The sequence below is a fragment of the Herpailurus yagouaroundi genome, unplaced genomic scaffold, assembly GCF_014898765.1.
Source record: "Herpailurus yagouaroundi ecotype Mexico unplaced genomic scaffold, PumYag 29, whole genome shotgun sequence".
NCBI classification, from domain to species: domain Eukaryota; kingdom Metazoa; phylum Chordata; class Mammalia; order Carnivora; family Felidae; genus Herpailurus; species Herpailurus yagouaroundi.
In genome coordinates, this window is record NW_024412377.1 from 41,754,947 (window position 1) to 41,776,487 (window position 21,541).

Sequence of the window (21,541 nt, forward strand, 5' to 3'; positions counted from 1 at the left end):
CAGCCAGCATGGGGCCTAGCACAAAGTAGACACTCAATAAATGCGTACTGAGTGAATGAATTAATGAATGAATGCTATGGTTTTATTTGACGATATCCTGTTATCTGAAAATTTCTGAACATTGAGGCTTTGGGTGATAACTAAATATGTTTATTGAACAGTCCTATTAATTTTACCTATTTAACTTACCTGACCCTGCTCCCGGGGCGGGGGGGACAAAACTTTTCCAAGCATTAGAACCTAGCAAGTTACATGAAACTTAGGAATTGAATAAGGAATTCTAATCTGAAAATTTAAAGAGAAAGTACATGCAAATTTAAAGAGATCTTTTGGAATCGTGTATTTAGTGATCACTTTCTATGTTTTCAAAGCTGTTCCAGGCCCCTGGCTTTTTCAGTAGCAAAGGTGGTCTATGAACCACCTGGGATACTCATTTCAAATGCAGAGCAAGAAAACCAGGAAACTGGGAATCTGCATTTTGCGACCATCTCAGTTGGTCTGACATAAACAGAACTTTGACGCCTGCTGTGAGGAAGTTAAAGTTATTCTCTGCCCGTTGGAAAAAAACCCTAACAAGCTACCAAAATGTGTTTCAAAAACTGCTGACCCTTTGATTTATCTGATGATTCCTTAAGGACTGTGGCGTCTTGGGATCGTGAGCCATATCAATTTTTTTAGTCCTGTATAAGGCAGGAAATGTTGTATTTATCTGCAAGATACTCTTTCCCTAGTTTTGAGCAGGTGGTCACCTACCGTTGCCCTGACATCCCGGACTCCTGTGTACTGATTCACTCTCACACGGAACCAAGCCAGGAGCGAGGGGAACTGGTCCAATTCCGCCGTGAGATGCTGCGTGTCCAAGGGCAGGTGGCTCAGCCTCAGTGACCGACTGTTTGCACGTCCATAAGCCTGGGGTGTGAGTGTTCCCCACGTTTTGATTCTACACATGCTCAAACCAGAGTCCTTCTATAGACAGGGATCAGGGAGTCTCCCAATCTTGTTTTTCTGTACTCAAAAGTCATGCTTCTGTGACCATGAATTAAGTTCAGAAGGTGACAGAAGGAGTCAGGGGACTGTGAGGAACCCCACCCCACGGCATTACTCACGACCAAAAAATCAGAATATAGGTTTCTGTAATCCACACCCGCAAGAACTAATTACAAAGATAATAATAATAATACTTTGGGCAAGAGTCAGTTGGCCATACAAAAACTGGGGGAACCAGTGAGGTTGAGCCGGGAGGCCACATACCTGCCTTTGCCACAGATGGGGAACGACCTCAGGGTGGCGATTCCCAGACCTTCTGCTCTGAGGGCTGTACAATAGTAGATCCAGAAAAGACCTGGGGCATTCTGTCAACAAATGTTTACTGAGACCTCCTATGTACCAGGCAACGTTCTGGGGATGGGGGGCCCTGTGGTGAACCCACCTGACGAGGGCCATACTCTCAACGAGTTAAGATTCTAGTGGGGAAGGGAGATGATAAACAATTGTCCCAAATGAATCTCATAAAGGGGGAGGGAGGGACACATGTGAGGAGGCTGGTGGAACCCGTCATGTCCACCCACTCAGTCCAACCGCCACCTTACACACGTGAGGAAAATGAGGCAGAAACAGCAGTGACCTGCTCAAGACCAGAGTCCACGGAGCAGGTTAGGAGTGGAGTTAGGAGACGCCTGGGTGGTTCAGTCGGTTAAGCGACCCACTTCAGCTCAGGTCATGATGAGCTCACCGTTCGTGGGTTCGAGCCCCACGGCTGGCTCTGTGCTGACCAGCTCAAAGGCTGGAGCCTGCTTCGGACTCTATGTCTCCCTCTCTCTCTGCCCCTCCCCTGATCGCGCTCTGTGTCTTAAAACTAGATAAACATTTTTTGAAAAATTTAAGAAGCAGAGTTGGAAGTGAAAACTGTCTTCCTACAAAACCCATCCTTTCTTCACAGCCCCTCCCAGTGACTGCTTTATTTCCCTAACACTGTCTCCGCATAGACCCCGGCACTGAGGGAGGGGAAAGAAGCGCTCAAGCACCCCTCGGCTGGCCCCAGGGTACAAGGGTCCCCTGCATCCCCCGCCCCCCCCCCCCCATCACACCCCAAGACCCAGCGAGAAGCCCGGCGGGGCGGGGCCTGGCCACGCGCCGGCGCGTCCAGCAGGTGGCGGCAGCGAGCGGCCGCGCCCCCCGCTCTGCCACCCCGCGAGCCCGCATCATGGATGTCGAGCTCTCCTATTTCGCTTTGCTCGCCTTGGAATTCGAGACTCCAGACGAGGACCAGGATTCATGAGCCGGTCGCAGGGGCCCAGGCAGGGGCCTCTGGCTCCCGACGCTGGCCGAGAGGTGGGTCCCGGGGCGGTGGCTGCTCCCGAGGCCGGGCGGGGACGCGCTGCCCCCGCCCTGCCTCCCCGTGGTCCACACCCCCTTTGGGCTCCGGAGCCGCGGGGACGGAGTAGTCGGGGGTGCGCGCGGGCCGGCGCTGGCAGCCCCGCTCAGCCCGGCACTGGGGTCCGAGGGGCCGCAGGACGCGGCGCGCGTGCCCTCCCGCCGCCTCCTCCTCCCTGCTCTCACCTGCGCCCGTTAGCCCACTAGCCTTCAAGGCCAGTGGCTGCAGCCCAGTCCGCGAGGGTCGGACCGCAGAGGGAGAGAGAGCACCTGAGGATACAGAGCGGGCACTGGACTGCCTTTTCACCCCCCAGGTGATGAGTGAGGTCGGAAGATCGCAAGATTTAAAAAGCAACCGGGTCCTCCGTATTGAATGAAAGACCCAGTGCAAAGGCATCACCATGAACACGAGCAGTAAGTGGGTCCTCCTCTCCTTTGCCATGGGAACAGGGTGGGGGCGGGAGGTGCAGGAGCCTGCGCTGGGGCTGCCTGGAAGGAGGAAGGAAGCCTGCCATCGTGGTGGACACATGGCCCCCAGACTCCTTCGTGGTCCTTCCTGTGCTCCCCCCGGGAAGAGGGATCTGGATCTGGCTTTTCATGGTCATTTTGCTAATGTTTTACTGGCAGCAACACTTGCCTCTGCGGGGAAGGCTGCCTCTCTCCTTCTAGCAATGCCTGGGAAGGCCTAGGAAGCACTAACGAACGTGGCCATTGTCTGACTGTGGGGCTTCTGAGGAGACCTCCCTGCACACAGCTGGAAAGCCACGGAGGACCTGGCTTGTCCTGAAGCTGGGAGGAGCAGGGAGGCTGGCGCTGGGGCTGGTGCTGGGTGGATGTGGGCAGGCAGTGGGCTGGGAGCGAGCAGTTTGATAAACAAATCATCAGGAAGCCACCTCTGGGTCTAGAGATTGTGAAATATCCTGCTTCTGAGCCTGCAGCCCCACAGGCCGGGGGCTGATGGCTCCACACACCTACAAGCTGTGTGGCCATCCTGAGAAGAGAGGAAAGGGACGAGCCCTTCGGCCGAGGTCTCTAACATGCTAGAGGCAAGGACTGCTTTGCAGAGACAGGACCAGACATTTTGCTGCTGGGCTGGGCCTCGGCTGCTGAGACACGCAGGCAGAAATGCAAGGAGGCCCAGTCGGTTTCTCTGAGTGTAGTCCCTTTGACCGTGGGCACCCAGATGACCACCACCCTGGAGAGGAGGTCGGGCTTCAAATCCTCTCCCTCCTGCCTCCTCATCAGCTTAGCTTGTCCTTCCAGTGGCAGGTGGGATTGTTGAATCAGAAGACCCCTAGCAGCCTTCAGTTCCCTGGTCTCTGACTTTCCTGTCCGTCTCCTCTCTGGATCCCAGATTGCTCAGTAAAACGAGAAGGGTTGGATCCAAATCTGTAAGTTTCCTCTGAAGACGCTAGAGCTGAACAGCAAGGCTAGAAAACTCAGTACCTTCGGAGGCTGTGTCCAGACCAAACGCACGATTTCCCCACCCTCCCTCCATTTCAGGGCTGGTGGCGTGGAGGGGAGGAAAACAAAGCAACAGCCAGTGAGATGGAAATGAAATATATTTATTTACTATCTATTTGCATGACTCATCTCTCTGCTGTCTTTCTTTGTGTATCACATAGCTCTGCTAAGCAAGCGAGTGTGGCTGAACTCCCTCTGCCTCTTCCAGCCAAAGAATTTTGCCTCTTGATTTTCACAGTCTGGACTGGTGCTTTTTGGCTTTACCCCGGGCTCAGGAAAAGAGCAAAATTCTGTAGACCTGCTCACCTGAGTGGGCCACACGTTTGCATCTGCGTCCTTTCAGCCAAGATGTGAACGGCCTGTCACTTGTCACTATCTCTGGGGGGGGAAACGGATTTATGGGAGTCCTTTCTCACTAAATGATAGAAGAGAAAGATGGCTCATCTATTTTTCAAGAAACTGAGAAATAAGTTCACAAGCAGCTGGCCCTGCCCTTGTCTCTTGTCCCAGCAGCAACACCGAATGTTCCTAAAAGAAGGAAACAGGTTTTACTTTAAAAAAAAAAAAAAAAAAAAACAACGAAATAACAACCAATAGAGTTGAATACTGCAGAAGACGAAAACTAACAAAAATGCTATTCCAGCCTCTCTAAGTAGGGAGAGTGCGTTCATCTTCCAGGCGTAGTGGAAAATAAACAGAGTACAGTGACGTGGGGAGCCGTGGGGATCCCTAAGGTCCCTCCCCATAAGAAGAAGTGTTTCTCTAAGGGCTACCTGGGGGAACACTGTGGCCACTCATCTCAGGGCTCGGGGGCTGGGGTCCATCATCACCGAGGCTCCTTGCAAGGCTGAAAGGCCGCAAATGGAGAGAACAGAAGTCAAACCTCACGGAAGTGAAGGAGTGGACAGGGTCACCAGGTTATAGGGACGGGGCGTTGGCGGAAGGTCGTTGAGGTGGCCCGATCTAAGCAAAAATGCTCTCCCCTTTGGGATGTGAAATTCTTACGTAATCCTCGTGCCTGAAATTGAACCTAAGAGAAAGTCTTACTCAGTTTTTCTTTCACTTCCACGTACTGGGTCCTCACTCTCCACCAGTCGGTGTGCTAAGCCTCTCACCTGCATGGTCTCCCCAGCTCTCACCCCCAGCCCGTGAGATGGGTGTGTTTACTCCGGTTTTACCAGTGACGCCTCGTGGCTGATGTTCACTAACTCTTCAAGCCGTGCAGTTAGTTGTTGGATTATGAAAGGTATTTGGATGCATTGCGTTTTGACAGGGTGCATCATGCCTGCTCAGTGGTTCAGATGTCACGGTTGAAGTGGGGCAAAGCATGAGATTATTATGAAGTTGTTATCTGGGCAGGAGGAGTGTGGGGCGGAGGTCTTGGGAGAGCATGTAAGAGCTGACAGAGCTCGGGCTCTGGAATCTGCTGGTCCCGGGGTTCTGGTCCTCCTCAGCCGCGCGGTCTTCAATGGTTGTCGCTGCAAAATGGGGATGATGGGACCCACCTTGCGTGGAATGGAGATAAATATTAACATGGCGTGTAAAATGCAGAGGGTGGTGCCGGGGCCGTAGCTGGCCTCATGTCAGTGACGGCGCTGTCCTTGTCACCACGGTGGTCATTGTGGCCGTTGTCGCTGTGGGCTCTGTGTCATTAGCAGGCGGGTCACTCAGCCTCTCAGATGTCACACCGTTGTCATAAATCGAGGATGCCAGAAGTGTGGTTTTGTGGATTGAGCGCGATCACGAGACAATGCTTTGTAAACACACATGAAATTGTTTGTATTCGTGAGACACCCGTGGCTCAGATGGCAACACCAGGGGAGCGCTCCATCAGCGACTTCTCAGGGCACTTCTAGTCTCATCACAACGCTTTCCTCCAAAAGCTAGCTGAGCGTTAGTACCCCACAGAGCAGGAATTTGAGACAAAGGGGTAATTTTGGAGGTGATGGAGTGAGGTGGTGGTACAGATGTGGGTGGAATGCCAACGGAACCTCCTGCTGATGCATGCTGTCCGTGCGCCTTCGCTCTGTTCCGTCAGAGCCTTGTCCGTCATCCCACACTCGTCCACATGACCACTGGCCACTTTTCTGAACCCACAGAGCAAGGAAGGCGCTGACCCCAGCCCCATCACTTTCACACGGAGCCATGGAGGCACCCCCATCTAATCTGCATGTTGTTAGGCAACAGGAAATCTTTGGTTATTCCCTGTCAGTGTTGCCCATTCCCATGTCGGCCCCAGGAGCTCCCAAGCCCCTTGGTCCAAAGCCAGGGGAAACTGAGTTTACCGCAGGTGCCAGAGGCCCTGAGCTCCAGAGTCGATTCTGGGTGCCACAAAATGCCGTTCTCCTCACGTGGGTCAGAACCCCCACAGCTCCTGAAAACTATGGCTTGCCGTCGGCATAAAACTCAGCACCGGCCCATCCTCCAGGTTGGGGAGCGTCATGCACACCATGTACGGTCGGGCCGAGAACCACCCTCCTTCGCCTCATCGGCTTTTCCTGTCCTCTGACCCTTGCCTTGGTCTGCATCATGGATTGGAGTCGCTGTTTTGGAGTAGACTGTTTTGCTAAAGAGACCATTGAGGGGTTATATCACCCCCACAAACGTACCAGGAGGTAAGCAGACACCATCCTGGGGCTATAAGAACCTGAGCTTTGGGGGTATGGGTCCCTGAGTTCAGGTGCAAGATCTGTGGTGCACTGTGTCTGTGATCTTGAACTGGAGAGCTCACGTCTCTGAGCCTAAATTTTATCACGTATGGAACGTGAGCGATCACACCAAAGTGCAGGGTTGTGGTGAGGATTAAGTGAAATCACGTGAGAGACTCACTGGCATCGGGTCCCAGGGGATGGAGTTGAATCTGAAGTTGAATTGGCCATTGAGCAGAGCCAGGTTCTAAAATGACAGTATCATAAGAACCCAACCCTCTGGTTGGAAATGAGCATGCTGTGCCGCTGTTGTAGCTAGCATTAGGTTCTGTTCATAGGAAAGCCATAGCTTCCTGAAGGAAGGCTTCGGAAAGATTGTTAACCCAGTGTTGTATATGGCATGGGTTGAAAATTCAAGACAGGAGGTTGGGATCCTAGCTGAGAGACAACTACCCTGGTTCAGAAAAGGTCTGAGGGCCAGGAGTTTGGGGGCTGCAAGGGAAAAGGTCTTTTAGAAAATAAAATCTACATGGCCTAGCACCTGTTGGATTATAGGGTAAAAACGAAGGGCAGGAAACTATCAGTTAGGGTCCTGGCAGGGAACAGATGGGCAGGTTGAAGGGAGCGAAATAGAAGGAGCCTTTGCAAGTGTGTGAGAAGCATGCAGAGAAGCGAACAAGAAGCCAGGACAGCCAAGTTCTAGAAGGCTGGTAACTGCCTGACCTCTCTCTCCTCCCTGCCTCCATCTCCTACTATGCTCCCCGTTGGCCCAATCCAACCAGGGGCCAGAGGGCAAGGAAGGGGGTTGACGGGCCCATAATATTCAGCCTCACAGGGCGCAGTGCTGAGGAGAGAAGGCAGCAGAGTGGGTGTGGAGAGGCCTGGGAGCTCAAAATTGAAGACATCCAGCGAAAGACGCAAGCTCTGCCAGGTCAAGGGCTCCAAGAATTCTTTAGGAACAGTCTCCATTACAAACGCAAACTTGGCGGGACACCCTCTAGAGAGATCTTAAATTCGCCAAATTTAGATAAAGTAGAAATGGCTCTATACTTCATAAAGTTGGAGATTTTTTTTTTTTCTTTAAACCATGCTTCCCAAGTGAATGAAGCAGTTGTCAACAAATGATTACTTGAGGCTGGGCGGGGGCGCTGGGGGAATAACGTAAGGAACCGTTTAAAAACCATCCGAAATGAGTATAACACACCTCTGTAAATCGCAATGTGATTTCAAGAGTATGTGTGTTGCCTAAAGGAAGTGATATCAGTTCTGAGCTCCAGTTTTCCTATCTGGCAAAGGCTTTAACTTGCTGAGATATCATCTGCTGTGGTGAACGGTCCACAGCTGGCTGAGCTCCAACGGTAGCCAGATTCCATTGTAAGAGAACAGAAAACAACCAGAAGTGTGGGAGCACCTCTGACTTTTTGAATATTTCACCAGTTAAGTTGTTCCCCTTTAGTCCCTAAGGGCACAGACTGGAAATTGCCCCCTACTTGCTGTGTGTTCTTGAGCAAGTCGCTTACCTTCTCTGTACCTCACTCACTTCCTCATCTGACCACACGAGACCTAAAAATCGTGCCTCTCTCATAGCGTTATTGTAAAGAACATGTAAGTTAATCGTTGTGAATTGCTTGAAACACTGCAAGTGTTTATAAAATGAATAAAACCAGTGGATATTCGTTTGCTAGACTTGCCACAACAAAGCACCACAGACCGGGTGGCTTAAACAACAGGAGTTTATTGTCTGACAGTTCTAGAGGCTAGAAATCCAAAATCAGGGCGTCGGCAAGATTGAGTCCCTCTGAGGGCCGTGGAAACAATCTGTTCCAGCCTCTGTCCTTGGTGGTGAATGGCCGTCTTCTACCTGTGTCCCTTCACATCATCTTTCCTCTGTGTGTCTCCAGATTTCCCCTTTTGATAAGGACACAAGTCATATTGGACGGGGGCCCATTCTAATGACCTCATTTTAACTTGGGTCCCTTTGTAAAGATCATATCTCCAGATCAGGTCACATTCTGGGAAGAGAGGGTTAGGACTCTACAACATAGGAATTCAATCGGTAACACAGTATTTGTTACAAAAATGACCCCCTCCAGGAGAAGGCTTTTCTGTGGGTTGGTTTCCCCTGAATATCAGCTACCCCCTACCCCACCCCACCCCCGCCCCGCGCTAGTGGAAGATGCTGACCTCTGACCAGCAGGGATAGAGCCTCTCCCTGAGCACTTGAAGGGTAGGAGGTCCCCAGAAGGGAGGACTGTGGAGGCCTAGTATTCCACACTCAGCCTGTCTGAAGAAAACACACTCCCCACTCCATCCTCTCTCTGGGTCGTTATGCAAAAGTGTAGCATCTCAGTGGTGTAACAGAATTTATAGTCACGATATTGGTTTTCAATCTGCCTAGTTCCTGGGAATGTCCAACATGGGGAATAAGAATTGGATTGCTCGTTTGTTCACTCAACAGATATTTACTGACCACCAACCCTGCACCAGGCATGATGCGGGGGGACACAGTAGTAAATATAACAGCCATGGCTCCTGCCTTCGTGGGTCATGCAGGCCATCTGAAAAATGGGCCATCTGGTGGCCAGCGTGATGGGACATGTTTTATTTGCCCTTCCTCAGGTTTTCAATGAACTTGAATTCTTTGCCAACGTTGGGAAACTGGGAAATCGAGATATCAAATCTGGGATTCCTAGCTCCTCTTGAAAAAGCCAGAGAGGGGAAGGTCTCCATCCCTGCCCCTATTTTCCTACATGACACTAGTCAGTAGGATCGCCTGCTTTTAGTGGGGCAGGTACGGGTCTCTAGGGCAGAGCCCAGTTGCCACTGCTTCGTCTCAAACTGCACAAGGACAGCCTTGTACTTTTAGGCTCCCTTGCCCCTGTGCACATTTTAATTTTTAAACCCCAGTCTAGTAGATGATCAATACAACATTAAACACAGAGAAGTGTCTCTTCACACAGAGATGCCAAGACGGCAACATATCCACTAATTTTTCCCAGAGAAAGCTTGATCTAGAGTTAGCAGCTGATTAACACCGCCATGCTGTTAAAGTCCCCTTGGAATGAGCAAACTCCTGTCGCACAAATAAGGATTTCCTCAGCTGACCCATTCCCAGAAGGGTGATATCATATCCTGCCCGATACAGTTGGGCAAACATGTCCTGCCCCCATCTCCTAGAGGTCACTTTTGTTTCCAGGGGAACCTAATAGTAGGGGGTAGGGCACAGACCGAAGGAAGGCAATTCTGGATAACCCATCCCAGCTCTGGATCCTTTTTCCAAACCAAAGGAAGGTACCGTGAAAGGCTGAACTATTCCAGAGATTCTTCTGACATATGGGACCAGCCTGATCCTTTTGAGGAGATCTGGTCAACAGCATGAGTTCTGTGTCAGTAAGGTCAGTTTATATACCCACCCAGCTAAGGAGTGATTGCCAGAAGGTGATCGCTGAACTTGACCTCATGTAGCATTCATCCCATATGGCTACTCAAGACTTCTCCTCTGTCATTACAAGGTTCTCCTGCTTGAGAAACAAAGGTGAGTAAGTGGATAATGCCAACATAATTTCTTCAGTGGAGAGCAAATTTTTCTTCATTCTTCTAGAAGGAATAAGGTAGCAAATAATTCATAGAAAGCAAAGCACAATGTCTAACACATCGTAGGTGCTCCAAAGATATTTGATGAATTCATTTATTAATGAAAAGCCTGCTCTTTTTTCTTGATGATAAAGAGCTCTCTACTAAGTTCTGGGTTCATCTTTTGGACCGTCTGCTAAGTTGCCCACTTGGACGTTCCCAGGCACTTCAAACTCAGCCTAAAATTTAATAAATTTATTCTCTTTAAAAGAAAAAGTAGAGAAAAACTACTTCAACTCTAGAAAATAGTTGATCGCTAGAAGAGTCACCTAAGTGAGTCATTAAAAAGTAGTCCTCGTTGGGGCACCTGGGTGACTCAGTTGAATGTCCTACTTTGGCTCAAATGATGATCCCACAGCACACAAGTTCGAGCCCTGCATCCATCTCTGCTCTGACAGCCCGGAGCCTCCTTCGGGTTCCGCATTTCCCTCTCCTCACACTCCCGTGTTCAGTCTGTGTCCACGTCTGGTCACTCCTACCTCCCAAGCCTGGCTGGACCTCTTCCATTCCTCAGCCACCATCACTTCCCTCTGTTTACGACACGAAGTATGGCAGCCACTGGAGTAAAAGGTTGGAGGAGGGGAGGAGGGGATCTCAAGTTCAGTAGGAGGCAGTGGGGCAATGTGGGCTGCCGGATGACACGATTCCAGGCTGCATGGACAGGAGGAGATCGTAGCATCGCTCTGCAGAACCCCGATGAGGCTGTGTCTGAAGCACGGCATTCCGGCAGACAGTGATCAACCAGAGCGTGCCCAGGAAAGGGTGGCCGGAAGGGTAGAGAGAGAGCATTGAAGGGGCAGTGGGGAGGTGTCAGAGTCAGCCCCACACATCTGCTTTGTGTCCCTCGGAGAGGATGAATGACTCCTTGATGATTTCACACAGTGCTACGGGGATGTGCCCTGCAACCCAGAAGTCCCTAGCCTCTTTACTAAGTTTATCACCAGCCAGACGAGGGGTCCAGACAGGCTATGCTTTGCTGTCCCATCGCTCCCAGTGCCGTGGTTACGGCCGTGTGCTCCTGCAACAGCCCCCACACCCTCTCTTGGCAGAATTCCACTCTCCGCTGCCTGTATCCTTTCCAAACCTTCTTCCTCGCATCTGCTTAATTTTGTGCAGAGCGCAGGTCTTTCTCCATGAGCTGTTATCTCTTGCCCTCACCAGCACCAGCAGGGGCAATGGAGCGACTGCTTTGCAATAGTCTGTCTAATGACACAGTTGATCTATTTTAAGCACCTGAAGCACACCCCACTGCTGCCAATCTTCCCTCAGCAAGCTGCTCTCAGCATGCTGGAGCAGAGGCAGCCTGAGGTCTGTTCCTGCTTTTTGAGATCTGGGGAAACAGCCCAGGGATCCGGACCCTGCCCGTCCAAAGACGATCTAAGGCAACCGTAAAATTAGATATTTTTACGGTCAGCATGAGTTATTCTGGAAGCAGAAATGCCTGTGATGCTAGGATTATATGGGGCAGGAACCTCAAGTGAACAAAAATCCATCTTTCGAGGGACAGACACAGAGCCTGTGCCCTTCGCATGTAGAGAGGAGAGACCTGGGAGGCAGCATTTCAGGAACAAAGAGAAGCCCAACCCCCATCAGAGATCTCCTAGGCCCCCACCACGTTTTTCTCCTCCTCCTAATCAAGAGACATTCTTTTCCAACTAGAGACTGAGTGCAAATGTTTTACGTATACGAGCTATTTAATCCTTGCAACAATCCTACGTGGGTCTTCTCTGTATCGCAAACCTGAAACACTCCCTGTGTTATGTTGGCTCTCACCACCCTTCACAGAACTCACCGCAGTCGGTAACAGTTTCATCCATTCGCATGGGTACTTTGTTTCTGTCTCTTACTGTCTTGGGACTGTAAACCACATGATGACAGGCCTGTCTGTTTTGTTCACTTGCCGGGTGCTCCAGACTCATCACAGTGCTTGACCCAGAGTGACGATAGCTAACGTGAGCATTTACTGTGGACCAGGCACTGTGCTAACTAAACTCTTCACAGACAGAAACTCACTTTACGACTTGATTGAAAGTTGTAGGAAATAGGTAGTAATAGTGCCCTCATTTTCCAGAGGAGGGAATTAGAGCCCAAGGACCGAGTCATTGGCCCCAAATCTCACATGTAATAAGCAATGATGAAAAAATGCTCAACATCACTAATCATTAGGGAAATGCAAACCAAAACCACAATGAGAGGACGCCTGGGTGGCTCAGTCGGTTAGGCATCCGACTTCAGCTCAGGTCATGATCTCAGGGTCTGTGGGTTCGAGCCCCGCATCGGGTTCTGCGCCGACAGCTCAGAGCCTGGAGCCTACTTCGGGTTCTGTGTCTCCCTCTCTCTCTGCCCCTCCCCAATGCGCACGCACGCTCTCTCTCTCAAAAATAGACGTTTAAAAAAAATTTTTAAAACACACAATGAGAGAACACCTCACACCTGTCAGAATGGCTTGTATCAAAAAGACAAGGAATAACAAGTGTTGGTGAGGATGTGGAGGAACAAGAACCCTTGTGCGCCAGTGGTGGGAAAGTGGATTGGTGCAGCCACTATGGAAAACAGGGTGGAGGTTTCTCAGAAATTAAAAATAGAACTACCATTTGATCCAGCAATTCCACTTCTGGGTATTTACCCAACGAAAATGAAAACACTAATTTGAAAAGATACATGCCCCCCTGTGTTTATGGCAGCGTTATTTACAATGGCCAAGATATGGAAGCAGCCTAAGTGTCCCCTGTTAGATGAGTGGATAAAAAAGGTGTGAGATATATATATGCACAATGGACTATTACTCAACCTCAAAAAAGAATGTGATCTTGTCATTTGCAACAGCATAGATGGACCTAGAAGGTATCATGCTAAGTGAAATAAGTAAGACAGAGAAAGACAAATACTATATGATTTCACTCATAGGGTGGAAGCTAAAAAAAACCAAAACAAGCATTAAAAAAGCAGAAACAGTCCCATAAATACAAAGAATATACAGGTGGTTGACAGAGGGAACAGGAAGCGGGTAGGGGCAAAATGAGTGAAGGGGAGTGGGAGACACAGGCTTCCAGTTACGGAATGAGTAAGTCACAGGAATGAAAGGCACAGCAGGGGGAATATAGTCCGTGATATTGTGATAGCGTTAGCTACACTTGGGGTGAGCACAGCATAATCTATAGAGAAGTTGAAGCACTATGTTGTACACCTGAAACTGATACGACATTGTGTGTCGACTCTAATAAGAAAATAATCATAAGTAATGAAACCTTGAGCGAATATGCAAATGGATGAATTGAACAAGGAATATTTAATTCTCCCCCTTTTCATGAAAGGGAAATGAGGTTCAACGTGAAGACACCTGGCCACCCTCACGTGAGCTAGGAGCTATAGGGCAGGTGCCTAGAACCATGTCCATCTGACCCTCATCTCCTTTTCCTCCTTCCTGCTTCCTCCTTTTCACCATCTTTCCCCATTTTACACTAACGAGCATCACGGGGGGAAGGTGTGGGTTGGGGTCGCTGATCCTACAGTCAGTCTCCTGTTGGATGCCCAGCCCTGCTGTCCCATTCACTGGGGCAATGACACAAATCCCTGCTCTGGGTAGAGCAGCATGCCAGGCCTTGTGGTGTGGGAGATGCACAGGACAGAGAGCATGACCTCGGATCGCCTCCTTCCAGTGTCACCGTAGGGTGGACACAAGTATGTGACTGAAATACTAGAGAAGCCATCATGGGTGTTGAGAGAGAAGGAAAGAGTGAAGGAGAAGACAGGCCAGATTCCTTTGGAAGACTTGGGACATCCTTTGTCGAGAAGACCTTGGAAAGTTAATACACTTTTGTTGGGTAGAGTATAAGGGAAAGTTGGGGCATTCCAGATGGGCTTCCGCAATCCTTCTCCAGTATGAATTCCACAGTCCGTGTTGCACAATGTCTGTGTCCTGGGCCCTTGGCTGGGGTGGGGACGAAATAAATAGATGCAGAGTGTTCCAGGAAATGTCAGGAAAGTCCAGTTGGTCTGTACTCTGTAGAGTATGACTAGGTGGCCAGAGAGGAAATAAGCCTGGGCAGTTGGTGAGGATCAGATTTTTGCGAGTTTTAAATGCCAGTCTAGAGGGTGTTTGTTACAGTCTATGGCCAATGAGGAGCTGTGGGAGGTTCTGAGCCAAGCAGTGACCTGACCAGAGCTGTGCATTATTTAGAACTATCCCCTCGGCAACACATACCTGATGGACGGGAGAGCCCACGGGCAGTGAGAGGCAGGCTAAGCTCAGTGGTGCCGGGTGAGTGGATGGCAGGGGAGGTGCGAGGTACAGAGAGCCCGCTGTGCATTACTGCTCTGACGCCCACAGGTAGACCTGTTATCTGATTCTGATTTCTGGGACTGGGAACTGATACTTTGAAAACTAGGTTACTAACCAAATCCAGCCACCTAGATAGTGTATTTGATAAACACCTGAGCTGCGGAGTCAGACTACCTGGGTTCACATTCCAGCTCGGCCACTCGCTAGCCATGCAGGCTTCGGTGCCTTGCTTTGTCCCCAAAGTTGCAGTTTTGTCTCAAGATGGGAATATTGGGGTAATGCTTAGCGAGGGAATGGAGGTGTGATGCTTAACACAGTGCCCGGCACACGAAAATGCCCGGTAATGATTAATAGTGGTAAAGGGATGAAATCCATTTGAATGTGTGGGGGAAACCTCTTTTAAATACACAAAGTAATTGGGGCGCCTGGGTGGCTCAGTTGGCCAAGTGTCTGACTTTGGCTCAGGTCATGATCTCATGGTTCATGGGTTCGAGACCCCCATCGGGCTCTCTGCTGTCAGCATAGAGCCTTGTTCAGATCCTCTGCCCCCCCCTTCTGCCCCTCCCACTCATTCTCTCTCATAAATAAACGAACAAATCAATAAACACACAAATTAATCGACACATAGTGTCGTTACGATGCAGTTCGCCTCTTCGTCATCCCATCACGAAAGGGGAGCAAAGGTATGGATTGATAACCCAGGGCTCTGTTTGGCTGACATTTAAGGAATGCTTTATTATACGTCCGACTACATTCTAAACTTTCCTCAAATGGTCTCTTTTGATCCTAGGCTTGAGTCAGAAATAAAATTAGTGCTGTAGAGGATAATACTAATTGAGTAGGGAGCATGTTGTACTAGACCAGGGGTTGACGCCTTTTTCTGTAATGGGCTGGGTAGTAAATATTTTGGATTCTGTAGGCCATACAGTCTCTGTGGCATGAAGCAGCCCCCAGACAATGCGTAATCAAATGGGTGAGGCTTCCGTCCAATCAGAATTTATTTACAAAACTAGAGGCGCCCGGGTGGTTCAGTTGGTTAAGCAGCCGACTTCGGCTCAGGTCAAGATCTCACGGTCCGTGAGTTCGAGCCCCGCGTCGCGCTCTGTGCTGACAGCTCAGAGCCCGGAGCCTCCTCCGGATTCTGTGTCTCCCTCTCTCTCTGCCTCTCCCCTGCTCGCACTCTGCGTCTCTCTCTCTCTCTCAAAAATAAATAAACATTAAAAAAATTTTTTTAAGTATTTACCAGAATGAAAGTGGAGAGCGACTTAACCCCCGAGCCAGAGTTGGCTGACCCTGATGCTACATAATCTCCACCATCTCTTCCAGCGTTGACATTACACTGCAACAGTGACACCGAAATGCCTAGTCCTTAGCTCGTCATTGTAACTACAAGGGGAATTTACTTCGAATATGATACACAAGACGCACTGGAAAGATTGACACAGAAAGGCCTATACAAAGTTGTCTCCAGTCTTTGTGCCATCGTCATCTTCAGCACACCCCATAATTCACACTCTCCCCAAGGGACCGCTTAATGCCAGGCTGCCCAGGCTGCCCTGGGATCTGTTCAGTAGTCGGCTCTTGGGCTATAGAGAACGATACTGGGAAAAGACACACAGGGTGGTACTCCACACCCCTGCTTCCTGTCCAGAACGGAGTCTCCTCCTGCTTTGCTCCCCGTTCACACTTCCTACTCAAAGCCCCCATTCCCTTGTAAGGAAATACCGTAGCCAGGTGTCTGTTCAGTTACCATCCCTCCCTCTGATTCTTTCCCACCAATTCCATGCTGGGGCGTGTAATGGCTGTCAGCTGTAGTGTTCTGCGGCTCCCCCAGTTGACAACATGTGACCTAGACTGGCCAATCAGAGTTTCCCATCTACCTTGGCCGCAAAGATTGCTCATCAGTGGACATGAGACCCAAGAAAAGCCAACCAGAGTATTCCTGGAAGTTGAGCAGGGAGCCATTGGGAGGGAGAAATATTCATTTCGTTGAGGTTGCTGAGCTGAGGAGATTCTGGGAGGGCCCAGGGATTCCAGTGGCCATTCTTATCCAGTATGTGGGAGGAAGAAGCTGTCTGAAAAATAAAGAAAGTCATAGCTCTGACCATACAGTAAGGCCCCCGAATCTAGCCAGACCTGAAGTCAGAGGCTACCTACCACTCCCCAGCCCCCAGACCTCCCAGTTGGAAGGACCAACAAATTCACTTTTTGCTTAAACTACACTTCAGCGGGGTTTCTGTAAATTACAACAGAAAGGATCCTAACTAAGGCACTTCTTTTTTAACCATTCTTCCCTTTGGCAACTATCTCCTATAATTATTCCCATTTATCAAAATCCTAGTCATCTGTAAGCTAAAAGACTCTTCCAGTCCAGCCTCCTCTCATCCACCCCTGAAGTGATTTCATTCCTTCTTCTCAAGTCCCTGGCCCTTGATTTAAAACATTCTTATGGTCACAGGTCATTTGCTGGAGATCAACGTGGTTTCTTCATGCGCATTTCCTAGCACTCTTCTTAGCGTATAAGCTCCTTGAGGAGAGGAGCCATAAGTCAGATGTCCATAGGGTAGATTTCCTCCCCAACTTCATGCTACAGACCAGGAGGGAGCCGGAGAGTTACTGCTGGAGCTTATAAATCCATGTGTGCGCTAAGCCTCAAATGCATAATATTCTGTCAAATCCACGTGCTGGAGAAAATTCAGTAAGGCCAAAAGCTACCGTAACTATTACTTAAACGTAATACTAATATAGAGAGGCTAACAAATACTTGGGGCATTCAAAACAAGTCCTCAAGTGATCTGAATGTTATTACATGGATGTACACGTATGTGGAAACCTTTTGAGTTTTACACTTAAGATGTGTGCACTTTAGGCAAGTTATGCCGCCATTCAAAGTCAAAACTGAAATAAAAATACAGGAGTCCTCATAGTTGACAAATCTGTCCATCACTAGTCAATACACAAAAAATTAATTTGAAATGCATCAGAGACCTAAATAAACTGAAAGCTAAAACTATACAGGTCCTAGAAGAAAATATAAGAGAATAGCTTATGCCCCTGAGGTAGGCAATGACTCCTTAGAACCCTAAAAGCAGCAAAAAAAAAAAAAAAAAATAGGCAAGAAATTCTAACAGACACTTCACAAAATAACATATACGAATGGTCAATCAGCACACAAAACATGTACAACATCATTACTCATCAGGGAGATGCAACTTAAAACGACCAATTTAAACCCACCAAAATGGCTAAAATTCCTCACACATTGTGGGTGGGAATGTAAAATGGTACAACTTTGGGAGCCCATGAGTTTCCTAAAAACTGAACGCACGCCTACCTATGATCCAGCACCCCCACCCCTAGGTATTTACCCATGAGAGATGAAAACATGTATCTGCAAAAAAAGATTTGTGCAGGAATGTTCCTGGCAGCTTGACTCATAACATCCCAAAGCTGAAAACAACCCAAATGTTCATCTACAGACAAAAAAACAAACAAATTGTGCTACATTTTACACAGTGGATTGCTACTCACCAGAATGAATAAATAAATAAATAAATAAATAAATAGCCAACTATTGATACATGCCATAGCATAAATGAAATCTCACAAGCATGCCAAGTAAAGGGAGCCAGATGTAAAAGATCACATACTGTATGATTCCATTATACGAAGTTCGAGAACAGGCAAAACTAATCTATGGGGGTGGAAATTATAATAGTTTGCCTCTGGTTGGGGAAGGAGTGATTGATTGCAACAGCTTGCAGCAAGTTATCTGGAGTGGTGGAAACTACCCAATCATGACTGTAGATGTTGTTTACATGGGTTTATGCATTTGTCAAAGCATTGTTTTTAAGATCTACGTATTTCATGATTTTTTAAAACCTTTTCAGTGCTTATTTATTTTTGAGAAGGAGAGAGAGCGCAAGCAGGGGAGGGGCAGAGAGAGAGGGAGACACAGCATCTGAAGCAGGCTCCAGGCTCCAAGCTGTCAGCAGGGAGCCCAACACGGGGCTCAAAATCACGAACTGTGAGCCAAAGTCAGATGCTGAACCAACTGGGCCACCCAGGTGCCCCTACATATTTCATTTATAATTTATACCCAACTTAAGTGTGTGTGTGTGTATATATATATATATATATATATATAAGTATTATGTATATATATAATATGTATATAAACATACGTACACACATTTACATATATATGTGTATATATGTGTATATATACATATACATATGTGTATATATAAATATATATGTATATATAGTTATGTATAAACTTTTATACTCTAAATTTTACATATAAATAATATATAGGTATGTAAATATATACTAGGTATAGATATATAAATATATAGGTACATAAATATATATCATATATAAATATATAACAATTATATAAATATACATTATATGTATAAATATATATATATATAAAGAGAGAGAGAGACAGAGAGAGACCTTTTAAAACATTCCTAAGCTTAGAAACAGAAGAACTGACTCCAAATCTCAACTCTCCTATGAACTCTGTGATAGCTGCTAGGATCCTCATCAACCTAATAGATCTCTCAGCCTCGCTTACCTCAAAGGTCTGTTTCAACTGTAATAACACCTGGGAAAGTGCTTGGGAAACTTTCAACTGTATATTTTAAGTGTCTCTTCTGCAAGTTACTTTGTGTAGCTCTCTCCCCGACCCAGATGTTCTAGCTATACTGGCCCCCTTGAACTCGCCATGTGCTTCCCAGCCTCAGGGCCCTTGCTCATGCTGTTCCTCCACCCACATTCTTCTTCTCCCTGGTCTGCCATGGCTGGCTTCAAATTCTTGCAGTGTCAGCCGACATGCTTTATCTTCAGATTACCTGTCCCCACCCCTTACTCATTTCCTTCTTTCGACTAGTCCTACTTTGTAGTTATTTATTTGTTTATTGACTTACTGTGTATCTTCCCCCATGGAATTGTGAACGCCCAAAGAATAGGAAGCATGCTGGTTTTATTCACCAGTGCATCCCTAGTCCTTAACACATAGCAGTTACCCAGTCTGCAAGAAATTACCCAAGTTTATTGCCAAATAAATGACTACACCAACACGCATGAGCTTCAGGGCATGGTCTTTAAAATCTGCTTGTGCTGACTGGTCTTCCCTGGACTTGGTGGGTACCAGAAAAGGGACACCAGGGTAATGCTAGTGTCATTGTAGCGCGCTCACTTGGGAAAAGCTTTGGGGGTCAAAGGACTCAAGAAAACCTTAGGACACCTTGTCCTTAGGAAGTCTGAGACGCTCTGTATTCATAGCTATTCTTTATGGTCCCTCTGTTGGCTCACCACCTGGCGTTCTGACTGTACCTCCAGGTTGAGAAGAATCTGAAGCACAAATAGGCTAACTATCTAACAGGCAAGAATTGTCCTCCAGCTCCAGAGCCCTCTGCGTCCCGTACCCGGCACAGAGACCGGAAGCAAATGGTATGAATGCCTGTGTCCGTCCTCTTGCTTGGCACTTTTCAGACTTCTGGCTTCTCATGGAGACTTTTAGCCCTAATCTCCTCTGTCCCCCTCCCTCTAATAATCGAACCACTGTCTTCTCTTGGGTTTTCTGGATCTGAATGCCATTGCCCTTACTGAGGTCATTTCTCTTTTTGGTATTAGCCCCAGGTTGAGTGGCTGCCCCCACGTCCAGGACACCTGAGCGTCACACATAGCTAATCTGCCTGTGGGAGCTCTCTGAAACCTTCTGTTTTATAACTGGAATGTGTTTGCTGGCCTGGATTATTTTGGCTTCTGTGACATCAGTGCTATGGGGAAATGCTCCTTAGCCAGTGGCAAAGTCCATTTGACTGTATGAACTTAGAGAATGCTCTGGTGAAAATGTAGGGGCTTTGAACTAGGGGAGAAGTTTCCCCCTGCCCCCACCTACTTCCTCTGTAGCCAAAATTCTGTTTCTCTCTGCCTGTATCCCTTGAAATCTGTATTCTTTTCAATAGATAATGTCAATAAGCCCTTTATGTGAGTGGGATTTGGGGCTTCTCTGTTTCTCATCTGAGAATCTGTCCTATGCCAATGAGTTTGGGCCTGTGGCCCACATGTTAATTATTGTACCGGGTTTCTGGAGTCGACTGGGGACAGAATGCCTTTTTGGCTAGAAAAGAGGTATTCTGGTAGGATTTTTTTTTTCTTGAAGCATTAATCTAGCTTAGAGAGGCTGAGAGAGCAAAAATGCTTGTATGTTTCATTGACATTTGCTCCTTCTTTTCTGAGCAACACGTTTAACTGGGGTTTGGGAGTCAAATGTTGATGAATCTCTTGGGATTTCTTGAACCTATATTGGCAATAATCATTTTTTCTGACATCAGTGCCAGGAAATAAAAAACAAAAAACAATATTTTAGGATGCAGAATAGTGGAAAGGGAGCCTAGTGGTCTCTGTGAGTGTGTGAGTGTGTGTGTGTGTGTGTGTGTGTGCGCAAAAGTGTAGAAAAGAAAGTTCACTGAACTAGGGTCAGAAGGCATATGTAGGAGTCTGGCCACATCTCTCCAGCTCCCTGAGCCTCAGTTTTTTCATCCATAAAACGGGCAACATGACCGTCACCTCCCCTGACTCCCATGTCTGGTGAAAGTCAAATGAGACAGTGAATGAGAAAGCCTTTGGGGTAGCCTCTGTTTTGCTAGTTATTAAGTAGATGCCTTTTTCCCTTGGCTATTCTTTGAAAGAGAAGCCAGCATATATTTGGCTTTTTTTTTTTTTTTATTACTTTTGGTTGCTGGCTATGCGTCTTTTAATCATTAAAATTTAATACAATTCTGCACAGCAGTTGAGCAAAGGCAAATCCAGCTTTATTTGGGTTATAGGTAAATAGGGCAAGGTAAAAAGAGTCCGTTCATTGCGGGTTTAGTGTCCTTATGTTCAGTTGTCCTCATTTTAAATATTTCATCCCATTGTTAGGCCATGCGTCCAACCATGCATTTCAGTCTCTCATTCAGAAAGCGTGGTCTCTACAATTAAGTGATAATAAAAAGAGACATAGGACAGCAAGCGCAGGATAGAGGCTTTGCGCTTCTCTTTGTGTCTGGAAGGGCAGTGGACAAGCCAGACCATAAAGAAAGAACCCTTTCATCACTCTCGTCAGAGCAGGTGATTTGTTTTGGCC

The 21,541-nt window shown here is 47.9% G+C and overlaps 1 protein-coding gene and 1 long non-coding RNA gene across 8 annotated transcripts in view; both read left to right on the plus strand.

The window, feature by feature from the left end:
- Positions 1–2,165: 2,165 nt before the first annotated feature.
- ABLIM3 (actin binding LIM protein family member 3) overlaps positions 2,166–21,541 on the plus strand; it is a 108,749-nt gene continuing 89,373 nt past the window's right edge. For 4 of the 7 annotated variants that reach the window (XM_040497206.1, XM_040497219.1, XM_040497227.1 and 1 more), the window contains exons 1-2: positions 2,166–2,331; positions 2,688–2,787. In XM_040497206.1, the coding sequence (XP_040353140.1) occupies positions 2,775–2,787 (13 nt within the window). In that variant the 5' untranslated portion in view covers positions 2,166–2,331; positions 2,688–2,774. The remainder of the gene's footprint in view (positions 2,332–2,687; positions 2,788–21,541) is intronic. The other 3 variants (XM_040497236.1, XM_040497245.1, XM_040497255.1) reach the window with 1 other exon arrangement.
- Positions 12,993–17,525, plus strand: LOC121044830 (uncharacterized). The gene is made up of 2 exons (XR_005797501.1): positions 12,993–14,379; positions 15,637–17,525. It is a non-coding gene; the product is annotated as an uncharacterized LOC121044830 (long non-coding RNA).